The following is a 24,631-nucleotide window of genomic DNA, read 5'->3' on the forward strand; positions in this document are numbered from 1 at the left end:
TTATAGTGGACAAACTCGCAAGATTTTGGGACCGGACGTACTAAAATGTTTAAGGGTGAGCCAAAATAAGTTATTGTGTGTTGATTCTCTTTTTTCTTACACTTTTTTATGGTATGTGCATACACTTTACACACAACTCACATTTTCTCTACTTTTACTACTAACAAGATTGTTCTCAAAACTTAATGTACTAACAATTTTGTTTTAAATCTTATTTAAGTTCATAACTTGATTTTATTTTAAATTTTAAATTAAAATTTTAAAATACTCTCAATTCAAATCCTCATAGTTACTTCACAAGCAATCAAAACAAAAACTCCAACTCTTTTGATATCATTTTTTTTTGTACTGACTTTCAATATCATCTTTAATAACATTATGAAAAGAAAAAAAAACCTTAATAACTAGCTAATGGGAGGTACAACAAAACTCTTTCAAATTTCAATGAAAAAAAAAAAGCAAATAGATACCTGCCCAAACAAAACAAAAAAATTAAATGCAATACAAATTCAAATTCACTAAAAATAAAAAGAATGTGTCAGCGAACAAACTTACAGTATCTATATTAATAGTATAAAAAAAATTGCATAAGCCTACGAATATGACTATATTGGAGTGTCTGGAATGTTCATGCCTCCAGATCTGTAGCATTGATGACATAAAAGTCGACATTGAATGAATTTGCATGTGAATATTTGATCAGAACTAATCCTTCAATCTGAAACAAATGTACACTACACAAAAACGAAACAACAAAATACACCGTACACCAAATATGTGAAAATTACAATAATTTAGTGACTAAAAATTCCAAGTGTGAAGGTAAGCTTGGGGACAAAAATGAAAATTTCTTCCAAGCTTCCAACATTACTTTGTTGAGAGAGCATCTAATAAACTTGAACACACTCACCATCTCCAACTAAGCAAGTTCACCATAACCACATTACCTTCAATTCAAAATGCTATAATAATATAATTCCAAATCACAACAACTAACTCACTCAACTTGGATCTAAATGGACATCCTCTTTGCTCAGATCCAAGCTGACCTCCGTTCCAACGACGCCCTCCGTCAATCAGGCGCACTCCTCCAAGCTCTCCAACAATCCGCCGCCGGTCGCGACATCGCCGTCATCGCTAAATCCGCCGTCGAAGAGATCGTTGCCGCTCCAGCTTCCGCCGTTTGCAAAAAACTCGCATTCGATCTTATCCGTTCCACTCGCTTAACTCCCGATTTATGGGACACCGTCTGTACTGGTATCCGTAACGACTTTCATTTCCCTGATCCCGATGTAACTGCCGCTGCTGTTTCAATCCTCGCCGCGATTCCTTCTTATCGTTTATCGAAACTCATTTCCGATTGTAATAAAGAGATCTCTGATTGTTTCGATTCACCTAGTGATAATCTTAGATTTTCCATTACTGAAACCCTAGGTTGTGTACTTGCACGTGATGATCTCGTGACACTTTGTGAAAATAATGTTAACTTGCTTGATCGCGTCTCCGCTTGGTGGGGACGCATTGGTGCTAATATGCTTGACCGATCTGATGCGGTTTCGAAAGTTGCTTTTGATTCGGTTGGAAGGCTTTTCCAGGAGTTTAGTACTAAGCGGATGAGTAAACTTGCTGGTGATAAGTTAGTTGATAGCGAAAATTCGCTTGCGATTCGTTCGAATTGGGTTTCGTCTATGGTTGATTTTGTTTGGAAGAAACGTAGGGCGCTTATGGCTCGTTCGTTGATTTTGCCGGTTGAGAATTTTCGGGCTACTGTGTTTCCGGTTGTTTATTCAGTTAAGGCTGTTGCTTCTGGTGGTGTTGAGGTTATTCGGAAGCTGTCGAAGTCTTCTAGTTTAGGTGGTGGTGGTGGTGCTGAGGTTGATTCTAATGCTGAGAAATTGGTTGGTGTTTCGGATGTGGTTACACATTTGGCTCCTTTTTTGGTTTCTTCGTTGGAACCGGCGTTGATTTATGAGGTTGGGATTAATATGTTGTATTTGGCTGATGTGCCTGGAGGGAAAACAGAATGGGCATCACAATCCACTATTGCCATTCTTACATTGTGGGATAGGCAGGAGTTTGCTTCTGCTAGAGAGAGTATTGTTAGAGCTGTTGTTACCAATCTTCATCTCCTTGATCTTAACATGCAGGTGATGATGAATCTATTCTCATTCAAATTAATGAATTGCATATTAGTTTCAAGGTCTCAAATTGCGATCACAAATACTTTTCGACTATCGTGTATGCATTGGAACCACAACTTCGATCACATCCACCATATTTGTGTGCTATTTTTTTTTTGTAATGTCAAGGATTACGGTGCAACCACCTTTGCAGTCTACCACAATTGCGATTCGTACCTTGATTAGTTTATTTAGTTCGCTCACTTGGTTATGCATTTCTGAAAATATAAAAGGTTTATTTTGGCATATGAATCATGAATGGCGTCAAAATTTCACTAGACATATGCAAATATCTATCATGTTAATTGGTTAAGCTTTCAACTCTGTAGATTTTCGGTTTCTCACCTTAATTTAGTAATTATGACATTGATGTTTTTTTGGTATTGCTGTCTTGTGCTTGAAATGTGTTTTATTCCGTATCTTTTGTGATACTGGAACTTCTAAAAGTAGCATTGGATGTTTGGTCATACAAAATTGCCTGTGTGTGATACAATAATGTTTATTATTGTCTATAAATGGCTTCATGTAGGTTTCACTCTTCAAGAGGCTACTTTTGATGGTGAGAAACCTGAGAGCAGAATCTGATCGCATGCATGCTTTAGCTTGTATTTGTAGAACGGCTCTTTGTGTGGATCTGTTTGCTAAGGAAAGTGTCCGAAGAGGGCAGAAACCTCTTGCCGGAACTGATATTGCTTCCCTTTTTGAGGATGCCAGAGTGAATGATGATCTTAATAGCATTACAAGTAAAAGCATATTTAGGGAAGAGTTAGTTGCATCACTAGTGGAAAGTTGCTTTCAGCTATCTCTGCCTTTGCCTGAACAAAAAAACTCTGGTATGGAGGGCAGGGTTATTGGAGCTTTAGCATATGGAACTGGTTATGGTGCATTAAACTGGACCGAACCTTCTTTAGAAGTGGTGGAAGTTTGTCGGCCTTGTGTTAAATGGGATTGTGATGGTCGCACATATGCAATCGACTGCTACTTAAAGTTGCTTGTTCGTCTATGCTGCATATATGATACTAGGGGCGGTGTAAAAAGAGTCAAAGACGGTGCTTCTCAGGACCAAATTTTGAACGAGACTAGATTGCAAAACTTGCAACGTGAACTTGTGAGAGACTTACGTGAGGTACACAAACTATAACACCTAATATTCAGCAATGTTTCCATATAAAGATTTATTTTTCTTTCAATTGCATGTATATGGCCAAAAGCATTCAAAGTGCGCTTATTATAATGATAATTATTGAAGTATTTTTAATTGATAAATTTAGAGTAAGCTGCCTTCAACTTTAACCTACGTCTCAAGATTTTTCCATTGTGGCTATTTAATTACCCACTATTAAAACATCTGTTGTAATGCCAATATAATTGAAAATGAAATTTTGTTGTTGGTGGGTTTGAATTCGCCAGTCATCACTCAGTTACTCACCTCCATGGTGCGCTGAATTATTTTTTACCTTGCTTCACAGAGATGGTGAAATTTAGAATAAAATGTGTGTTAAAATTATAAAATTTTTACATAACTTGAGTTTCCTCAAACACTTGAACTTTTTTTACTCGTACATAATCACATATAGGTGTTTTCTGGACTTCAGTTCTTGCATATTAATGGCTGTAAATGTAACAGGTCAATACACCAAGGATATTGGCCCGCCTTATATGGGCTATTGCAGAGCACATAGATATAGAAGGATTGGATCCCCTCCTAGCAGACGACCCAGACGACCCTCTTAATGTCATTATATCAAATATTCATAAGGTTCTTTTCAATGTTGATTCAACTGCCGATACAACAAATAGAGTTCAAGATGTACAGGCAGTTCTTATATCTGCTCAAAGATTGGGATCACGCCACCCTAGAGCTGGACAGTTGCTTTCTAAAGAGCTTGAAGAGTTCAGGACCAATGCGTTGGCTGATTCTGTCAGCAAGCATCAGTGCCGTTTGATATTGCAAAGAATCAAATATGCTTCAGGTCATCCTGATAGTAGGTGCGAATGTTATGAAAAATAATGTTCATTACTGCCATCATCATTAATCTAGCTACTCACATTGTCACCGATCTTTATTTTATTGGCGTGTTTCCTTGGTCCACTCTTTCTTTTTCCTTTAATGTGATCATTTAATTGAAACTATAGTTTATATTAATGTGAAATTTTAGCTGTAAAGGTGCTGGTTGTAGAAAAGTTTCTTGCCATTTGATTCTTTTCTCGAATTGGTGCTTAATGGACATTTATAATGTTAACAATGTTCTATGATCTTTTTATGTCAAATCATAAATTCAATTCAACAACAACCAAACCTTATTCCACTAAGTGGGGTTGTCTACATGGATCAAACAATGAATTCATAAATTTGATTCATTACATTATAACTTGTTGCAATTATGTTTCTTATCATTATTATTACCTTGTTCTCAGGTGGGCTGGTGTTACAGCAGCCAGAGGGGATTACCCATTTAGCCACCACAAGTTAACAGTTCAGTTTTATGAAGCATCTGCTGCTCAGGATAGAAAGTTGGAAGGGTTGGTTCACAAAGCTATTTTAGAGCTATGGAGGCCTGACCCCACTGAACTAACCCTTTTGCTTACCAAAGGAGTTGATGCTACTTCACTTAAGGTTCCTCCTACTGCAAATACGTTAACTGGAAGCAGTGATCCTTGCTATGTTGAAGGTTATCATTTAGCAGATTCAAGTGATGGGAGGATAACTCTGCATTTAAAGGTCAAGCCCTCCTCAATTATACCTTTTATTCTCAATTTTTAGGGTTCCTTGTGACATTTTCAAACATTTAGGCAGGGTATTTACATATAACTTCCAGTTTATTACTAAGAAAGTTTCATTAGTTCATGGATAGTATTCCGGTCAAAACAAGTTTACAAGTTAATAAAAAATTGGTGTTAATTATCTCATTCAGGCCTGCAATGACTTTTGTTGGAAATTCCGCCTTCATTGCGGCCCGCCCCCATCCACCTAATTGCGGCATTTGGGTTGCCTTCATTGCAGCCTCCAACACCTTCATTGTGTTGGGTGTGAAGGGGTGGATTTAGTCCCACATTGCTCAGAGATATGGCCTGTGTAATTTTTATATAGCTTGGGCAACCCTCACTTTATATCCCGGTTTTGTAGGGTTGAGTTAGGCCCAATATAAAATCTGACAACTTTGAAAGTCATAATTTCTTAGAAGAAATGCTGATGTTAATTACTGGTGCATTGGTATTTTTTTTCTATAATCTGTTGATGAACAAATTAAAATGTATTCTAGAATTGCTCAATAGTTTCATTTTTAAAATTTAAATCACATCGTTAGACAAAAGATATTATTTGTTTTATGCATAAATTTTATCAAATGGCTGTTGCGATGTTTCTCATTTTACCAAAAAAAAAACTGCTTCAGGTCTTAAATTTAACTGAGCTTGAACTAAATCGGGTGGATGTACGTGTTGGATTATCTGGTGCATTATATTATATGGATGGTTCTTCTCAAGCAGTGCGGCAGTTGCGAAATCTTGTTTCACAGGTTTTTCTCCACTTAAATGCATATTCCATTCCAATTTGAGATGGATATTTTGATTTTGCATCTTCTTGGCTATTCTTTCTCTTTATGTTTTACATGTCTAGAAAGTTTGAGGGGCATGTCTGTACTTCTGAGTAATATCATGCTTAGATTGGATTCAAACTGAGGTGTCAGACTGAAAGGCCTTATGAGTTCGGCATATAGACTCTTTCAAATGAATTAAATCCTGCCTGCTTGATTTGCGCCAATCATATTCTCCAGCTGTCCAATTTGATTGGACCTCTGAATACATGGCCTTGCCCAAGTTTCAGGCTAATCATGCGTGAATAGCATGATGGACTTCTGGCACCTCTATCAAGGGGGGAAGACGTACACTCTCTCACACTTGGCAAATATTCAATGCTGTTGAATAGCGGTTATGGCGGCGCTATAGCGTAGCAAAATTTGGACAAACCACTATTGTTCCACGATATGCTTTTTATTACAAAATGTTAAATAGCTGTTATAGTGGTGCTATAGCATTGTTGCGTAGCAGAATTTTATCAATCTGCTATCTGCAGTTGAAAACATTGCAAATAATACACTCACTTTATACTATTATGTTATAGAGTTCCAATCAGATTCACCAGAAATTAACTGCCAACTATTTCTAAGTTTGAAGAGGTCTAACAAAGGAAGGAGTAGATCACAGTTTTAAAAAAACATGATACACAATAACATACAACAAGAACCAACACCTAATGAAAATGACACCCATCCTTGTAGGAGTAGCTCTTAAGTTTTTTTATTTGGAGGATTTCTATCTTTCCTGTATTCATTTTTTCCTTCCTTTTTGTAGCTGTTATACTTTAGTTGATTCTGGCCCCCACCGAACTTGGTTTTGCATGCTGATCATGAACATAAGTTAGAAGTTGCCACTTTGTGATATTCCAATCGTGTTCCTTCTTTTGTTATATCTTTGCAGCCTTTAAGGTATTATTACCTGATAATTTTGAGTGTAGAACCTGACATTAAGTAAATTTTGCTGGACTATTTTAAACTTTGTGCTAATCATTTATTTTAAACATTTACACTTGTCAAGTTTTGCATTGTCTCTGTACAATAGTTTTATACCACTCATCTATTTGCAATAGCTTCTTGATCCATGTTCCTGGTGATTTTGTTACTTTCTCAGGATCCAGTGCTGTGCAGTGTAACAGTTGGTGTTTCCCACTTTGAAAGATGTGCCCTTTGGGTTCAAGTGTTGTATTACCCATTTTATGGTAGTGGTGCTGTTGGAGACTATGAAGGTGACTATGCTGAAGAGGATCCTCAAGTCATGAGACAAAAGAGAAGCTTAAGGCCCGAATTAGGTGAACCTGTGATTTTGAGATGTCAACCTTATAAAATTCCATTGACTGAGCTACTTTTACCACACCAAATATCACCTGTCGAGTTTTTCCGACTGTGGCCCAGTTTGCCAGCCATTATTGAATACACTGGTACATATACATATGAAGGGAGTGGCTTTCAGGCTACTGCAGCCCAGCAGTATGGTGCATCTCCTTTCTTGAGTGGACTGAAATCCCTGTCTTCCAAGCCGTTCCACAAAGTTTGTTCACATATTATCCGCACAGTGGCAGGGTTTCAGGTGCGGATTTGCCATCTTATCTTCTTTTCCTTTTTTATGCCCTTTTCAATCTGAAATAGTTAAAGAATGTTTGTTTTGTTTAGTACCATTCCTAGAATCACCTAGGGTGCATTTGGCTTAATAGTTTAATTAAGTGTTTATTGAGTATGTGCATATGTATAAATTGTTTCTATAATTCAAGGGTGTAGTGTGGTTGAAGTGTTTTCTAAGTTAATACGTTGTTTTAATAAGTTATCATGGAGAGCTTGTTGAAATAAACTGAAAATAGGATATAGTCATGTCTTAACTCTTGCCCTATTTTTATAAGCTCTCTTGAACACTTACACAAGTGTTTATGTCATAGGTAAACCTGTAACTAAGACCTGTAAAATGCAGTCCTCTTAAAAATAGCGGTGTTACTATTCAATCTCTGCTCTCTGTTTTTACTTGTATGTTTATACTTTTTTTCTGAACCAGTTAATATGTGCCCGAAGCTAGAGAAAGTTGACTAACATAAACTAGGATATTAAGCCACGGACAACCTATGGATTATATGCAATGCTTCATGTGAATTTACTGACCCTTTTTCCTTGGTCCTATTCTGGAACAGTTGTGTTATGCGGCTAAAACTTGGCATGGTGGCTTCTTGGGGTTGATGATTTTTGGTGCAAGTGAAGTGAGTAGAAATGTGGATTTGGGTGACGAGACGACAACCATGATGTGCAAGTTTGTGGTTCGTGCATCTGATGCATCTATTACTAAGGAGATTGGATCAGATCTTCAGGGTTGGTTGGATGACCTTACTGATGGTGGGGTGGAGTATATGCCTGAAGATGAAGTGAAATTAGCTGCAGCCGAGAGGCTTCGAATATCAATGGAAAGGATAGCCTTGTTGAAGGCAGCCCAACCACGACCCAAGACTCCAAAATCTGACTCCGAGGAAGATGAAGAAGAGGATACAGACAAAAAGGATGGGAATGAAGATGGCAAAAAGAAGGGACCTTCAACACTATCCAAATTAACTGCTGAGGAAGCTGAGCATCAAGCTCTTCAGGCAGCAGTACTACAAGAGTGGCATATGCTGTGCAAGGATAGGAGCACTGAAGTTAAATAACTTTTTTCCCTTTTCTGTATTGATTTGTTATGTTGTGTAATTTTTATTTTTGCTTTGTTTTGGGGCCTTTGAGAAACGAATGAGTATATTCTTTGTAATCCCTCTTCTCTTATTTTACATATACAAATTAGGTAGAAACCAGAGTTTGCCCTAGTAACTTTTGAGTGTATTCTTTGTATCATTCCCTTTCCCACTTTTTCAGGAAAGCGCTTTGTATATGTACCGGCTTTTGACATGTTATTTATGTATGAGCATTTGTTGGAAATGCTGTTTTCTGTGTGGTTAAATTGCACCTTTTTTTTTTTTTATGAACAAAAGGGACGTTAAAGCCCAACAAAACCAAAACTAAAATTTACACGGGAAGCTGATCAAGGAAAAGAACAAAAAGTAGGAATTACATCAAAGGAATGAAAAATCAAGAAAAGACTAAATCTATGCTTGATGTTTTTAGCCGCGCAGGAATATCTGTGAAGAATTTTATCTATGAAAAATAGGAATTTCAAGCTTCCATTACATTAGAGATGTTATTTTTTGTTTTTAGCCGCGTAGAAATATCTGTGAAGAATTTTATATATTACAATAAATTCATAATTATAACCCAAAAAACAATACATAATATGTGCACGAGTTTGGAAGAAACAATAAATTGATAATTATAACACATGCGTACGAGAAATATTTCATAAACAAATGTTTAACTATAATATCATTTATTTTGTGACCAATATAAACTACAAAGCATGTTAAATTAAAAGAGTAAATGGTGAATGACAAGTCACATAAGAAATATTTTGTCTCAACTTGAAACAAATTAATTACTCATATAAAGGATTTATTCATCTGCTTCCTCTTTCTTCAGCTCAGTTCCACTGATTACATAAAACAAACGAGTAACATTAAAAAGTATTTATGCATGTTGCATTTATACCAAAATCAATATCATCGCCATTATCATTTTCGTTATTTTTTTTATGAACAAAAGTTTTATTAGCTTGAGTAGACATCTTGAGAGATAAAGAAATAGAGAGAATGACGAGTTAAACATTATAGGTTGGAATGTAATAGAAAGTGAAAATAAAAGTTTGAATATGCGTCGAAGAGTGGAAGTGTTCAAACATTATATTTGATTAGAAGAAATGAGTGTTTTGAACCCAAATTTTTATGATGTCTATAATAATTCTATTTTCTTAATGAATGATATTTCCTACTTGTCAAGAAAAATAAATTGAACAAATTCAAACACGTTTAAGATCAATTGGCTAAATTGTACGATTGATTCCCTAACTTTCACAAACTTATAATTTTGGCCCTCCGATCAAGTCAATGCACATGTGGTAAGTGATCTACATGTCACGTCAGCATGTCTTGCCATGTGGACAATGACTCACATGTCAAGCCAACATATGTGACAAGTCATGCTGACATAGCATGTGAGTCATTGTTCATGTGGCAAGACATGTTGACGCGACATGTGAGTCACTTGCCACGTGTGCGTTGATTTGGTCAAAATCAGCGGGGGGCCATCGTTTTGCAATATGGCCTAAAGTTAGGGGGCCATTGTTTTGTGAAAGTTAGGGGGCCAAAAGTGTTATTTTAAAAGTTAAAGGACCAAAATTGCAAGTTTATGAAAGTTAAGGACCAAAAGTACAATTTAGTCTTTAAATATAATTTTATTCCTACAATTATAGTATTTTTTAAGTTTTAGTTATTTTATAAAAAATGTTTGAATTCAATCCTTACAAATTCAAAAAAATGTTACTTTTGCTCTCAAAGCAAACCGGTTTTTGAATATGTAGAAATTGAATCCAAACAAAAAACTAATACAAATACATTAAACTAAAATAAAATAAAATTATATTATTATGACAAAATATTTTGTGTATTTTAAGTAAGATACATTAATAAATTATACCGTTGAGCTCTTATCCACCTTGAGAGCTGATATAGTTGTACTGTCTCATTAGACATATGACATATCATAAGATGTATGTTTCGCGGTTTCACCACCCAAGCAAACCTCATGAATATTCCCGAATAAAGACACATAACTGCACATTTTTATTATTGTTAGAATTAACGATGAATTTTCTAGCTATAGACTAATTGACAAAAAAAAAATTAACGATGGATTAACTCTTTCTAAATCAGGAATTGAACCTAAAACTTTGGTATAATTAAGTACCTGTAGTCATATTGCCAGATATTGCTTCCGGTGGTTTCTGTGTGTCTATTGCTGCCTGCCAACAATAGCAATTTTGCAACTTGATTAAAAGTAAGTCTAAATATAAATGTGCTATGTTTTTTCCTTTTTTTCTTTTTTTTTTTTAAAAAAAAGGCAAACAAAATTTTATACACTAAATTATTACATAGCGATACACTAAATTAAAAGTGTTACCGCAATAGGAAGGCTCCAGTTAAAGGTAGGACCCCAGAAATGAGTTGTTTTGGGACCAATTGGACTGTTCCAAAATGACCGGAGGGCATTCATTTTATCTGTGGAGAAGAGATAAAATGTTAATTATTTTTGTTTTTGAAGCTGTATTAAAAAGGTTCTTAAACTGTTAAAATATAACAGTTAATTTTTTAAATTAATTTCTAACTCATTTAATATGATATCTGAAGGTCGAGTTAAAGATAACAATAATATATAAAATTAGACTCATGTCTCATACCATATGTAAGGATCAGTATTGGAGTAGATTAGGGTAGATATATATTGGAGTCTTACATTGTCGATATTCACGTATTGTTAGATATAACAACAAATATAAGAGCTAGAATTTTAATTTCTTCGAATGATTTTAATACTTATATACTAATCTGAAAATAAAGTTTATATTAGAGAAAAATAAAGTTAAAATGACTTCAACTAGAAATTAAACAGTACCTGGAGATTATAAGCTCAATTCATGCTATCTTCTTTGTTTGATTGATTTGCTTCAACTCCAATATAAAGGGAAAAAGTATCTTATTCTTATCTATCTAAGAAGATTTTTATCTTATCAGTTCATGTTAGTTTACTTTGGGATAAAATTACCAAATTATCCTTGTATATTATTTTATTTTATTGACTAGTCCTTCTATAGAGGCATTCTTACCTGGACACAAAATTATAAGCACAATATTTAGGCAATACTGTCTATGGATCATGGAAAAGAATAGTTATGTGAAGGGAGAAAAATATTGAGAGATGGGGTAGTTGATGCTTATTGCTTAATAGGTAAGAGTTGTTGGGAAAGGACAATAATAAGGGAATAAAAGGAATTATGAAATTGTAACTCAACAATAAATGAAAAATTGATTCTGAGGTTACTGTGAAAATTAATTTTTTTTTAGTTTTTGTTATTTTTTTATTATCTTTTAGCTCGATTTGTTATTTTTATATTTTAGTTAGATTTATTATTTTTTTATTTTTTCATATTATTTAAGTTAAACTATTGTAGTCTCTGGAACACTTTTTTCCTTGAATGGATTCCAGGATTTGATGGATTCCAAATTATTTATTATTTTTGGTGGATTCTAGAGTTTTATCTGATAGATTTGTCGCTTATAAACCTATGTTTTTGTTATAGGATTAGCGTTTGTTGACTAGCGCTTGTTAATCCTTCCGCGTCAAAATTCTATCTCTTTACCGAATTTTTTACTATAGTCGTATTGCTCTTAATTAGTTTTTGTTCCCACTAAAATATATATGTCCTATATATAAATAAAGATTCTTCTTTAGATTCAGCGAATAACTGTATCTGAAAAAGAATCCTTGCTTATTGTTTGTATATGAGATTAGAGGAAGTATATTATAACTTTGGTCCTTTTTATAATAAATACTTTTGAAAAAAATTTGGTCATTTTTATAAGAAATTTTTACCAAATTAAATGTTTAATTTCACTTAAGCTCTTATTTATTATGAAAGATAATATTAAAAATAAGTAAGTTAGTTAAATTAAGAATGATTAAATAATGATATATATGAAGAAAAAAAATTAAATTTATAAGAGTATTAAATGAAAATAACTATACACAATGTACTTCTTTGATCTGTATAATTTTTTAAAAGTGTTTATGGTAAAAAGGACCAGAGGGACTGTAATATTTAGCTTTGCTTATTCATCTCTATTTTCGTGTCTTTCCTTGGATCATAAATCGAAGCCAGCCTTGTGTATCATGAAAATTGAGCTATATAATATATGAACAGCTGAACACAAAGGTTCAATCCATGCGTACTGTATTTTGTTTATATAGAAATTAATTGGTATAAACAATAATAATAATTAACAAGAAATTAAGCAGTACCTGAAGATTATGATATGATTTATGAGCTCAATTGAATTTGAAGCTATCTTCTTGCTTGGATTTCTTCAACTCCAAAATGAAGGGAAAAAGTATCTTATCTAAGTAACAGAAGAAGAATATCCTTTGAATCTAGACATCCATTTATCTAACCTTATATATTATTTTATTTTTTTGATAAGTTCTTCTATATTATTATATGTTGTATTATTACTAGGCTCTGACTAAGCAAAAGAAATGCTAAGGACAAAGACCAAAATATTACACAAAGTAACATTATCCAAAGTTACCCATGTAGTGTACATCAGCAAAACACAAACGCCAAAAATTGTTTTTCAAGAGCATTATAATCTTATTTGACCAATTTTATTGTAACTACCAATTTTGTTCCATGCTACATTAAGACTTTGCCAACTATCTCAAGAAATTATTTCAATAAACAGAAATGCTGCTCAGTGGAATGTCCTAGGTAGAATAATTTCCGTGCATAGAGTTGGCTATTCATTCTTTATGTAGCTCGGCCGTACTGGGCGCATGGAATATGCGTAACTTATGTCACTTGTTTGTGCGGGATATGTGGCATGCGATGAAGCACTTTTCAGGAGACCACAACTTTCACTTGGACAATAATTTGAGGGAGAACTTGGTGTAGTTGATAAAGACAAAGTTCAACGTCACCCGAATGGCCAAGCTTAGTTAGACACCGACACATACCAGACATTGGAACACGTCTAATCCAAGAAATGTTAATGCTTCATAGTTGACAATAGCAAGGAACTCTTAGTCTCTCTCACAACAGCAAAGAATTTTCAAATATTTTCTTGCGACTAATAACAATTTTTAACTCACAGTTTGTCAAATTCTTTATATCTCATGTGTTTAAAACTGAACCTCTCAGTAAACCGGAATCTCTTGCGAGAGGGAAGGAAGCTTTAAGAGCGTTGAGCCTTTGAGAAAGATTTAGACTGAAATCAAATCATATTAACAACAGATGAGAAAGTAATGCAAATGACTCTGTCTCTGAGACTTTCTTTTCATACACATAAATAAAGTGTCAATGTTGATAACCCCCGAGACAAATTCACTAAAATCAAGCGTAACATTCTGTGACATTGGTGGAGGATAGGTCAAATCCTTATTTGAAGGAGATGGAGTGGCCATCAAGTTTATAGGCAAATGCCTAGACTTAGTTGTCTGATGGTGGCCCTGAGTGAGGGAGTTTCGACACTAGCCTATTGTGTATATGGATTGTGCCTTATCGTGGTTGTAAATGGTTAAGGTGTTGGGTAGATTGCCACACTCGATTCACTAAAAAAAAGGGAAGGGATCCTCTCCAGTGAGTTTTTCATTGGAGAGTGGCCAGTGTTGATCATGGCCGTCTCTTTCTATGGGACTCATTGGAGCAATAGTGAATCAGTGGCTGACATTCCACTGCATTTCAATGGAGAGAATCCTCTCCCAGTCTCCCCTAAAAAATATATCAGGTAATGTGACAAAGTATCGTACTTAAAATCATCCAATAAATTTTAAAACCAATTGTAATGTTACACGAGTGCCATCATTTGATGACATGTAATAAATATGAAGAGAAAATGTAGGAGATGATTCTCCTGTAAATTGGAGTTTCTAACTCTGCCATCACTGTACAAAGGAAAACTGTGGAAGAAATCCACACATTTGGCAGGCAAAGTACAAAGTTTTATCAACTTTCTGTTTCTAAAGTACCTATGTCCTCCTATCAACTCTCTATTTCTAAATGACCTCTGACATGTACCTATGTCAGATAAACAAACCATCAGACTCCAAAAGTTTGATCAAATTTGGGGAGTTTCCTAACTTCAATATCACCATAAGCATCCTTTTGTTGCACATCCACATAATTGGTAGTTTTCAAGACCTGAAAATATCAGGCAGCATACAAGGATTAAAATCTCAGCCATGCAGAGAAAATTCTCAAAATTGCTCGAACCTTTTCGTATACATGAACTTCTTAAAACAGAAATAAAAACATACCAGTATTTCATAAAATAGCCTTGCAGATTCTTTTCTGGTTCGCCCTTCTGAAACTTTTGAAAGGTTTACGGAACCCGCCTCCTTTTGGTTGCTCAAGTAGGTTGCAACCTTACTGTACATCATCATAGAAGACAAATATAAGCATGTAATACGAACAATAATAGAAATATCAGATATTCAAATAGCAAACAACTATCTCACCTGGTTTGCTCAGACCACCCAGCTGCCGCGAAAAGAATCAAGAAACCATGCAGTGTTAGGAAGACCATAGAATATTATAATTTAACAAAAAATATTACAATTTAAAAATGAAGATTTTATGGAATTCTTACACTTACACATATTTGAATTCTCAGTTTCACATGAATTTGTTTCCTGCAAAGAATTTATTTCCTGCAAAAAATATAAGCAAAGATCAATCATTTAGTTCATAGTACATGAGTAAACAGAAAACAAAAACAAAAGAGTGTTTTCTTAAAATTAACAGAACTTTCATGAGTTAATTATTCTTTACCTCTTCCTCCATATTATCACTACTTTCGGAAGGTTGCCCCCTCTCTATACTTCTACGGGGACTTGAAGGCCCTAAAGGAGGGGTTTCTGGAGCAGTTGCTTGAGATTCAGCAGCATCAACCTCCCCCAGAATTTCTTCATTAGCAACAGAATCTGAGCGCGTTGGACGGATTTCCGGAGCAATTTCGATATGCTCCGGAATGCCAACAGCTTCAGATTCTTGCACATCTGACCCAATTTTAAGGGAGGTTGATATTTCCAATTTGCTGTTGGAAAGCAAGCGTTGGAGCTTTGGGGAGTGATCTGCAGCAAAACAAGGTTAGTAAAGATGTAAAGTTTATGAACAAAAAAAAACGATAAATTCAAAAAACTTACAAGGAAACAAGGATTCATTGAATCCATTCAGAAGACTAAACATCTGAGTTTTTCTCAGCTTATCAATCAAAGAGATGCGTAATGATTTTCGAACAGAAACTACATCACTTGCATCATGTATGCGCTTTCTGAGTATCCTGGTATGGTTCAAAATGCAACGTGTTCAGTAATAGTTCAAAGTATCACCATCTTGAGTACGCATTTATCAACTATCTTAATTCCAAGTACGCATTTATCAACTATCTTAATTCCATGTACGCATTTATCAACTATAATGACATCAAAGTACTTTAGACATAAGAATTAATAGCAAAAGAGCATGGTTGAAAAGAATGCTGAACATTTTCTATATTTGTTATCACTTACTCATTAGACAAGGTTTGCGTTTCATCAATAACAAATTTTCTTTTCTTTGAAAAGTGAGCACCTTCCGTTGCATCTGGTGTAGGAATAAGCATAAAATCTGATTTCGTAGCACCTGCCAAAATAGAAATTTAAGTAGGAAAATAAATAAGTATAATAATGAACTACATACCAAGAATGAAGAAAAACATTCAGTAGTTGCGTTTTCAAGGATTCTAGAAATAGTGATTTTACAAACCTGGTTTTGGTCTTGCAATTGAACCACCATGAAACTTTTTCCTTTTTTGACTTAAAGCACCATGAAACTTAGATTGAGGAGTTTCATTAATGATTGTAGCCTCCGACGGATTAGTGCTGGATTGTCCATCTTCAAACGACACCTTTTTTTGAAATTCTAATTGTTTTTCAGAAGACCCTTCAATGAGATTATTTCGACTATTTGATTCCGTAGCACCTGCCAAAATAGAAATTTAGGTAGGAAACTAAATAAGCATAATAATGAACTACATACCAAACATGAAGAAAAACATTAAGTAGTTGCGTTTTCAAGGATTCTAAAAATAGTGATTTTACAAACCTGGTTTTGGTTTTGGTCTTGCAGTTGAATCATCATGAAACTTAGATTGAGGAGTTTCATTAATGGTTGTTGACTCTAACGGATTAGCGCTAGATTGTCCATCTTCAAACGGCACCTTTCTTTGAAATTCTAATTGTTTTCCAGAAGACCCTTCAATGAGATTATTTCGACTATTTGATGGAAAAACTTCGAAGTCGAAGTCCATCGGTTGAAATTGAAGAAAACTACTGTAACACATAACAAAATCAATAAGTTTCAATGGAGAAAATATGTAATGATTCCAACATAAATTTAACTGCATGTTATGAAGAAATTCAAAAAATAAAACAATTCAGAAAAATATACTTTTCCGCCATAAGTTGGTCAAGAGAGCAGCTAGTTTCTCCGAAACCAAAACCCTCAAACTGCATATCAAAATCCTCAAACTGCAAATCATAAAAACTAAGACTATGAGGATAGCCAAATCAAAGAAACAAAACAGAAATGTTTCCATATTTTCTAAAGTCACCAAATCTTTTCCAAAACTTTAAAACCATCAAAATCAATAATATGAAATCAATGAGCTTACAACATATTATAACTGCAATTAAGAAAGAATTCAATTTATCTGGGTGGATCCAGTCATCAATTGATGATTCGGATTCGCCTAATATACGCGGCAGATTATTTCAAACAAATCTGACCTATACGAGTTTACCATCTAATATATGTTTCCAATTCTATTGAGTACAAATCTATACCAAATTATATTTTATAGATGTTGTGAAAAAAATGTCATTAAATATTTTCTGCCTTTGTATTTTTATCAAAAGAAAGAAATAAAACACAACTGATAGACATTGAACGTAATGAAAAACTATGAGGTTGTTGTAAAATATGAATGCGAAGTACCAATTAACATAAAGTTTTAAGCTTTTAGCTGGAAACTCGAGCAAAATAGCATCTTGTATGCTGATAGAAACCAACTAGAGAAAATAAGAAAAAACTCAGAATTAGAATATACTATAATCTCATCACCTCCTATTCATTGATCCAAACAGAAACTAACTATATCTCTAATTCCGTAACTAACTATCTAAATAAGACTCTTAACAACAATAGAATAGACCTATCATATGCATATAATATCTGCTTGGACTCGGAAGCAATCAATAAGAGCATTCATTAGACTTTTAGACAGACATTGATAACTGATTCATTTGACATATTTGCAAAGAGCCAAAGATAAACAAAAAACAGTGAAATTGAGCATATAAAATGGAAGAAACGACATTCAGATAATTCTCAAAGGATTGAAAAACTATAATGTAAAACCAAGTAAGAATTATGGAACACATACCCTCTCTTGAGAAAACTGCGCAAATCCTCCAGTATTAGACAAAACTTCTGTTTCATTTCACGACATATTAGTTCAACACTAGGACAAAATTAAACATACTATGATAGCAAAATTTTGAAACGAATTATACCTTTAAGAGTGATTTGTTCTGGGGGAGCAGTATGATACCTGAAATTGACATAAGACATGTTATGAAACGCTTTAAAACCAACAGAAAATTCCCTAACCAATTAAACTTCTGAAATTAATGAAACATTACCCAGAAGTATCTTCGAGTTCACCAAGATCAATAGCATCCAACTCAAATGTGTCAGGCATAATAAAAGCCATACGCACGGCTTTGACAGGTGCGTTGTTCTTTGTATTTATCACAAATTTGTTGATTTCACTGAGCACGTCATTGCAATCATCGAGTAGATACTCAACCTTCTTTGAGTATGTTTTAACAACACCAAGAACAAGATATGCAAGTATTCTATAGGAAACAGCGTCCATTTCATAATGCATAATCTTGTCTGTAGAATGTAAAAGTTGCAAAACATATTAGCTCGATTCCGCAACAATGATTATAATCAGAATTTGAAACATCTTAATAGTTTTTGGAACTAATAGTTCTAAATACTAATCGATCTCACACATAATCCAGATTGAAGTTCTCTTTACCAACTTCAAATTACAATTAGATACAATAAATCAGTTAAGAACAACAAATAGAATAAATTAGTTTACGTTAGAATAGAAATCCTTGCCACCCTTAGATGAGATTGCGCGGATCGCTTCTGGCTTAACCAAGGTCCTGAATTCGATCCCTGACCTGGGTCCGCCCATTTGGGTCCCACAATGCTAGAGGGATTAATCTTTGCAGTTGCACGCAGTGGATTCATGGTTTACGCCAAAAAAAAATTTGAAATCCTTGCCGCTGCTGATGTTTCGAGAGAAATAAAATCCTACTTTGAAAAATTAGGAAACCAAAATGTATCTAAATATATGAAAATCAGATCCAATTAGACAGTAGTAACTAATTATTAACGTATCTAAGTCGTATCAAATCTTTAGTTCTTAAGAATTCTCTAAACCCTAGTATTTGTGTTGTATTGTACTAGTACCGTATCAAATATACGAGTTTCATAGATTTCATCAAATTTTTACCATAAAAGCTACATTCTTTTGCCTAGACCTAAAGGCCAAAACAAAACCATTGTGTTAAACCAATTACCAAAGGGCATTTGAAGATGATTAAAATGATTCAAAACCATATAAAAATTGCCTTCCACCGTCGATTTTTAGTGGCCAATTTGTACAGCTACATCACCAATTTTGCAAAATAACAACATTTGCATATTACCCTTTTGTGATCAACTTCATAAACAGTTTATAAACAACAAATTGAACATAATTAAACACAATCACATGAAGAAAATTGTAAAACACTGTCACTGATCATTATCACCTACCAATTAACAATAAAAAAAAAGCATTTTTACCACAAATTATCTAAATCAATTACAAACATTGAAGATCATAAGTAACACTAAAATGAAAAATGAAACACACACTAAAAACCTAAAAAAATAACAACCATTTTGTTGTGTCTGAGTTAAGACAATAAAAATGTGAACTTTGTGACAGAAAAATAAAATGGTGTTTTTTCAATCAAGTTTAAAGAGAAAGAGAGATGGAACAAGACTAACCTACAGAGGAAGAAATGTCAGCATCCATGATTTGAACTTTCTTGAGCTGTTTGAAGAAAAAAGCTGCAACCCACAAAGGATTTTTACATGAACATAAAGGAGGTTCCTTAGATTTCAACATTTTGTCCTCTAAGTTTGAATTTCAGACTGAGAAAATTGTACTATTTATCAGTCACCACTCTTTTCTGGTTTTTTCTGCTATGTTTAAGCAAAGTTGTATTGTATGACTAATAGACTATATATATGGAAACGGTCGAGTGAAAGTACAAAAATAAAATAACTATATAACATTAATTAATTCATTAATTAATTGTTGGAAAACAAAAACATTTATTCATTAATTAACCTCTATAAAAAAGAAAATACTTCCTCCTCCGATCCATCCTGTATATAGACTACAATATTATCTAGATACATCAACGTTACAATCAATCTAAAAATAATTTTTTTCTTATATATAGGATCAGAGAGAGTATTCATTAATTAACCTCTTCAAAATTCATGAACCAAAATGTATAACCAATCGTTTGTTGATCCAATGGTGATTCACACTGGACTTGGTAGGAAGGATTATGGTTCGATCTCCGTATCTGCGATCGGGAGAGGACTGAAACCACTTGATGTAGGAATTGATTCCCAAATTAAATTAGACGGTCCAATTGACCGAATACTAGTGGTAAAAACAAAAAAAAAATGTATAATAAAAAAATCATTTTAAGTCACTGGGTTTGGTTTAATGGCGAGAAATTTTGATAGTATGCCAGAAGTTCTGAGTTCAAACTTCGATCTTCAGCTCCATTGTAACAAAAAATATATATGTAACTTTTTTGACTAATTTTTTTATTAATAATAATTACAAGGAAGGCATCTAAATCAATTACATGGTCAATAAAATTATTTTATTAATAATGAACATTAATAATGATTTTTTTAATAAAATGATTTTATCTTTGACTAAATTTTTATTAATATTACAAGGAAGGCATCTACATTAATTAAATGGTCAATTAAATTATTTTATTCTAGACCAAAAAAAAATTTATTTTATTAATAATGAATTTTGTTAATAAAATTATTTTATTTTTGACTAACTTTTTACTAATAATTACAAGAAATGCATCTACATTAATAATATGGTCAATTAAATTATTTTATTTTCATTTTCAAAAAATTAAGATAAGTTTAAGTGGCAAAAGATTTTTTCTTAAAAAAAGTCGTAAAGATTTAAACTTTTTAAACATGTGGTAAAAAAATTGATCTACGAGTTTTTTTTTTTTGGAAAAAAAAATCAATTTTGATGGGAGAATCACCTTGTAACAATATGGTAACCAACAAAAAAATCTTAAATTTAATTTTCCTTTTTTTAATTTCATTTATTGTTATGTTATTTAATTATTTAACAAATGATTTATTTCTAAAATTTACATGTCCATTTTGTATTATTATATTATATCATTATTTTAATGCACATAGGGAAGGGATAAGATTGATCTAAAGTAAAGAATTTGGATAGGGATCACAATAGGTAAGGTATGAGTAGGGTACGGTAGGACTCATTCTTGTACTCGTAGTTTAAAAAAAAATTGTATCTCTGGATCCATATTCGTATGAGTAACAACTTTTATTCTTGTACTCTCTAGATAACTAAGTGCTTATACATGCACTCATTGCCCGCAATGTTACTAAAAATTAATAAATCGATCAATTAAAAATATTATATCATTTTTTTCACCACCAGTATCTGGTCCACTGAACCGTCTAATCTGGTTCAGGGATAAATTCTGACATCAAGTGATTTCAGCTCACTCCCGATTGCAAAATATTATATCATTTTAACATAATTGAAATTTTTTTCGAAGATTTTAATGTTGACTAATGAAGATTATAAACAAAATAATTATTAATTATAAAAAAGTTCATATTTTTTTTGATATATTCACATTTTGTTTGCATTATATTATAAATATTTTTTTATTAAAAATGTGTAATAATTTAATAACTAATAATGTTATATTTTTTGCGTAAAAAAAATAGTTTTATATTTTTTAAAATATTGATAATATACATATATTTTTATATATAATAATAAAAAATGTAAACATATATTATGCGGGTATGAGATGGGGTGTGTAAGGTACAAGTACCCGTACCCATATCTCCTTAATTATTTTAGCGGGAAATTATCCATGTCTATGTCCGTATCGACTATCAATCTATAAGGTGGTTTTTTTTTTAATGGCAAATTGTTAGTATATACTAACCATTTTTTGAATCCATATGTTACCTAATTGTTAGTCTACACTTATTGTGGGTATTTTTTTAGATAGTCATTGTATATGGATTTAGTTGTCATTCCTAAATTTGAAGTCTTTAAACAAATGGTCAAGAGCAAAATTTTAGTCGAAATCAGTTTTTTTTTACTAAATCTATCTTTTTTTTTAATAATTTAAAAAATTAATAGTTTTGTATAAAAAAAAAATAATAATTTTTTAATTAAATATAACCGGCAATAACGTCAAATATTGTTGTGACCATGTCATGCATGTTGGTAAACATTTGGATAATATTGAACCTAATTAAGTCATGGATAATATATCTACTTACCATGTCATACTCAGAATAATAATATTGAAAATAATGTCCCGTATGTAGTGCCATAATCTACCATATATATACCATACTCATATTATCGTGTAAATTTATTTAGCTAAGGTAAATCCAATTCATAACTCAATTACTATAGGTATAATAAGGTATGTATATAGTATAATATAAGTATTAACTATCCTCTACAACTTCTGTAAAAAAGAAACTATCCTGTATTCTATAATATGTACTCCATCCGTAATATTATATAAGTAAAATTCACATTTTTTTGATTATTGCTTTATTAATGTATCTGATTTATATTATAGATCAATAATACATTAGTAATACAATGAATTTAGAAAAATGAATTTGCTTATATAATGTTACATGGAGAGAGTATTATATATTGTCATTTGTTTGTACTATTTATTATTCCATTCTCTAATTAATCACACAAATTTATTATATTGACATACTACAAATCTTAACTAAAGTAAGTCATTTCATAATTTATTTCATGTTAAATTTTGTCTAAGGTTCCAATAGTTTGAGTTGGATATCGCATAGATCTATATAGAGAAAGTTATGGACAAATTATGACCGTATGTCAATATATATTGATAAATCAAGGAGAAAAAAAGAAAAACTAAGGCACGACTATAGAGGAACAGATTCCCTTTAAGTCTTTATCAAGAATAATACTAATATAAGCAGAAATTGGATATAGTATAACATGTGCGAAACCAATATCGTGGCCTTTAAACGCAAGAGCATCAACACAAGAGTTTGCCTCACGATAAATATAATTGACATAGATGGTCCAACCTGAAAGGTGGATAAGAGAAATAACATCGTGGAGAAGAGGTTGAAGATAAAATATAGAAGTAAACCGATTGTTAATCATATTGACGACATGAGTTGAATCGGTTTCTAGGATATAACATGAGTCAAGATCATGGATTTTATTGTTGCCGGAGAGAGTATACTTGACATTGTTTGATTCTTATTTTAAAAGCAAAATTGGTCGTGCAAGGATCTTTTAGATTTAGATTCTTAAATTATATTAAACATTTCATTCATCACTCTTCATCACTCTCCTAGCGTTAAAAATTCTTCAAATCAACAAAATCCAATGCATCCCATCCACCATGACCACCATTCTATTTTCATAAGCAACCACCTTCTACCGGTGAAAATTCCCACAACCTACAATATCTAATGTACTCACCACCATCACAATTCTACTCTCAAAATCCAAATCAATTTATGTATCCAAAGACCACCCAATTCTTATATGTCTCAAGTTGGTAGAAGCAATGTTAGAGTTTATTGTATACTAAGATAATCATGTAATTTTATTATTCTAGTTTTTTTTTTTTTTTGACAGTTATTCTAGTTTTTATTGTGTACTAGATGATCATGTAATTTTATTATTCTAGTTTTTTTTTTATTGTGTACTAATAATCATTTAATTTTATTAAACAAGTTGTTTTAAAAACTAGCTGTTGTTTTAGTCATTAGAAAAATCAGAACCTTATTTATTTATACATCTATTGTCTTCCATCAATGTGCTATATATCCTTTCATTCTCGCATCTTACATTCAATTGAAATTACTCCAAATTTACAAGACTTGTAGATTTGACATGCGTTTTTTGGCATTACGGGTTCTAACAATGACATTAATGTTTTAAACCAATCTAATGTGTTTGCCAATGTTTTGAACTGAGAAGCTCTCACAATGCAATACAATGTAAACATAACATTGTACGATATAGAATATTATCGCGGACTACATTTGTCAAGATTATCTCAATGCCGCAAGGACGAAAAGACAATTATTTGCCAAAAGACAAGAAAGAGCAATAAAGGATGTTGAACGGGCATTTGGAGTGCTCCAAACTCAATTTGTGATTGTTCGTGATCATCCTTTACGCAATTGGCATGTGGATAACATGAAGAATATTATGTATGCATGCATCATAATACATAACATGATTGTTGAAGATGAGCGCAATAGATACAAATGGTAATTTTGATTACGAACAGGTAGATAATAATTCAATTGCTCAAGTATTCAACGGCCCTCTTCCCAATTTTTTGATTACGAGTTGATGAGGCATATTTGACAGCAATTTTGGAGATGGGGACATTGAAAGAATTGCCTCTTTTTTTTTTTTTTTGAAAAAATCTATCATCAACTTCTTTTTTTATTTTTATATTTATTTGGTTCAATTTTATTTATAGCATATTCATTTAAATATTAATTATATCATAATGAATTAATATTTTAATTTTAATTAAAATTAGGTGGAAACTAATAATATAAATATATGTGGTATTGTAAGAGTGTAATACCAAATGAATAGTGTTAACTAAATAAGAATATGTGAATGTGGATGAAACAAAATTTGTCTGAGTTTCTTAAGAGTTGTTTAATCCAACGTGACACATTAGGTCGTATGT

The 24,631-nt window shown here is 32.6% G+C and overlaps 3 protein-coding genes across 8 annotated transcripts; 1 reads left to right on the top strand and 2 right to left on the bottom strand.

Moving 5' to 3' along the window:
* Positions 1 to 779: 779 nt before the first annotated feature.
* LOC123891351 (protein TPLATE) lies at positions 780 to 8,683 on the top strand. The gene is made up of 7 exons (XM_045941203.1): positions 780 to 2,147; positions 2,710 to 3,306; positions 3,808 to 4,169; positions 4,599 to 4,902; positions 5,576 to 5,698; positions 6,870 to 7,325; positions 7,915 to 8,683. The coding sequence occupies exons 1-7, from the start codon at positions 1,017 to 1,019 to the stop codon at positions 8,416 to 8,418; spliced, it is 3,477 nt and encodes a 1,158-aa protein (XP_045797159.1). The 5' UTR covers positions 780 to 1,016; the 3' UTR covers positions 8,419 to 8,683.
* A 413-nt stretch (positions 8,684 to 9,096) lies between these two features.
* On the bottom strand, positions 9,097 to 12,843 carry LOC123891353 (mitochondrial pyruvate carrier 1-like). 2 transcript variants are annotated; one of them, XM_045941204.1, is made up of 6 exons: positions 12,710 to 12,842; positions 11,306 to 11,400; positions 10,814 to 10,911; positions 10,601 to 10,655; positions 10,331 to 10,466; positions 9,097 to 9,287 (listed from the first exon to the last, which is right to left on the bottom strand). In XM_045941204.1, exons 3-6 carry the CDS (start codon positions 10,904 to 10,906, stop codon positions 9,251 to 9,253), a joined length of 321 nt encoding a protein of 106 aa, XP_045797160.1. In that variant the 5' UTR covers positions 10,907 to 10,911; positions 11,306 to 11,400; positions 12,710 to 12,842; the 3' UTR covers positions 9,097 to 9,250. The 2 variants fall into 2 exon arrangements, with proteins under 2 accessions (XP_045797160.1, XP_045797161.1); XM_045941205.1 differs by lacking the exon at positions 11,306 to 11,400 and having other exon boundaries at positions 12,710 to 12,843.
* Positions 12,844 to 14,209: 1,366 nt separating this feature from the next.
* LOC123891354 (sister chromatid cohesion 1 protein 2-like) lies at positions 14,210 to 19,828 on the bottom strand. 5 transcript variants are annotated; one of them, XM_045941209.1, is made up of 14 exons: positions 19,578 to 19,828; positions 18,146 to 18,401; positions 18,017 to 18,054; positions 17,887 to 17,933; positions 16,893 to 16,972; positions 16,548 to 16,774; positions 16,209 to 16,424; positions 15,974 to 16,085; positions 15,608 to 15,744; positions 15,234 to 15,535; positions 15,058 to 15,112; positions 14,921 to 14,942; positions 14,720 to 14,831; positions 14,210 to 14,603 (listed from the first exon to the last, which is right to left on the bottom strand). In XM_045941209.1, exons 1-14 carry the CDS (start codon positions 19,696 to 19,698, stop codon positions 14,502 to 14,504), a joined length of 1,827 nt encoding a protein of 608 aa, XP_045797165.1. In that variant the 5' UTR covers positions 19,699 to 19,828; the 3' UTR covers positions 14,210 to 14,501. The 5 variants fall into 5 exon arrangements, with proteins under 5 accessions (XP_045797165.1, XP_045797166.1, XP_045797167.1 ...); XM_045941210.1 differs by having other exon boundaries at positions 15,052 to 15,112; positions 16,209 to 16,427; positions 16,557 to 16,774; positions 19,578 to 19,797; XM_045941211.1 differs by having other exon boundaries at positions 16,548 to 16,771; positions 19,578 to 19,795.
* Between the last annotated feature and the right edge of the window lie 4,803 nt (positions 19,829 to 24,631).

This window comes from Trifolium pratense, linkage group LG6 (genome assembly GCF_020283565.1).
Source record: "Trifolium pratense cultivar HEN17-A07 linkage group LG6, ARS_RC_1.1, whole genome shotgun sequence".
Taxonomy (NCBI): domain Eukaryota; kingdom Viridiplantae; phylum Streptophyta; class Magnoliopsida; order Fabales; family Fabaceae; genus Trifolium; species Trifolium pratense.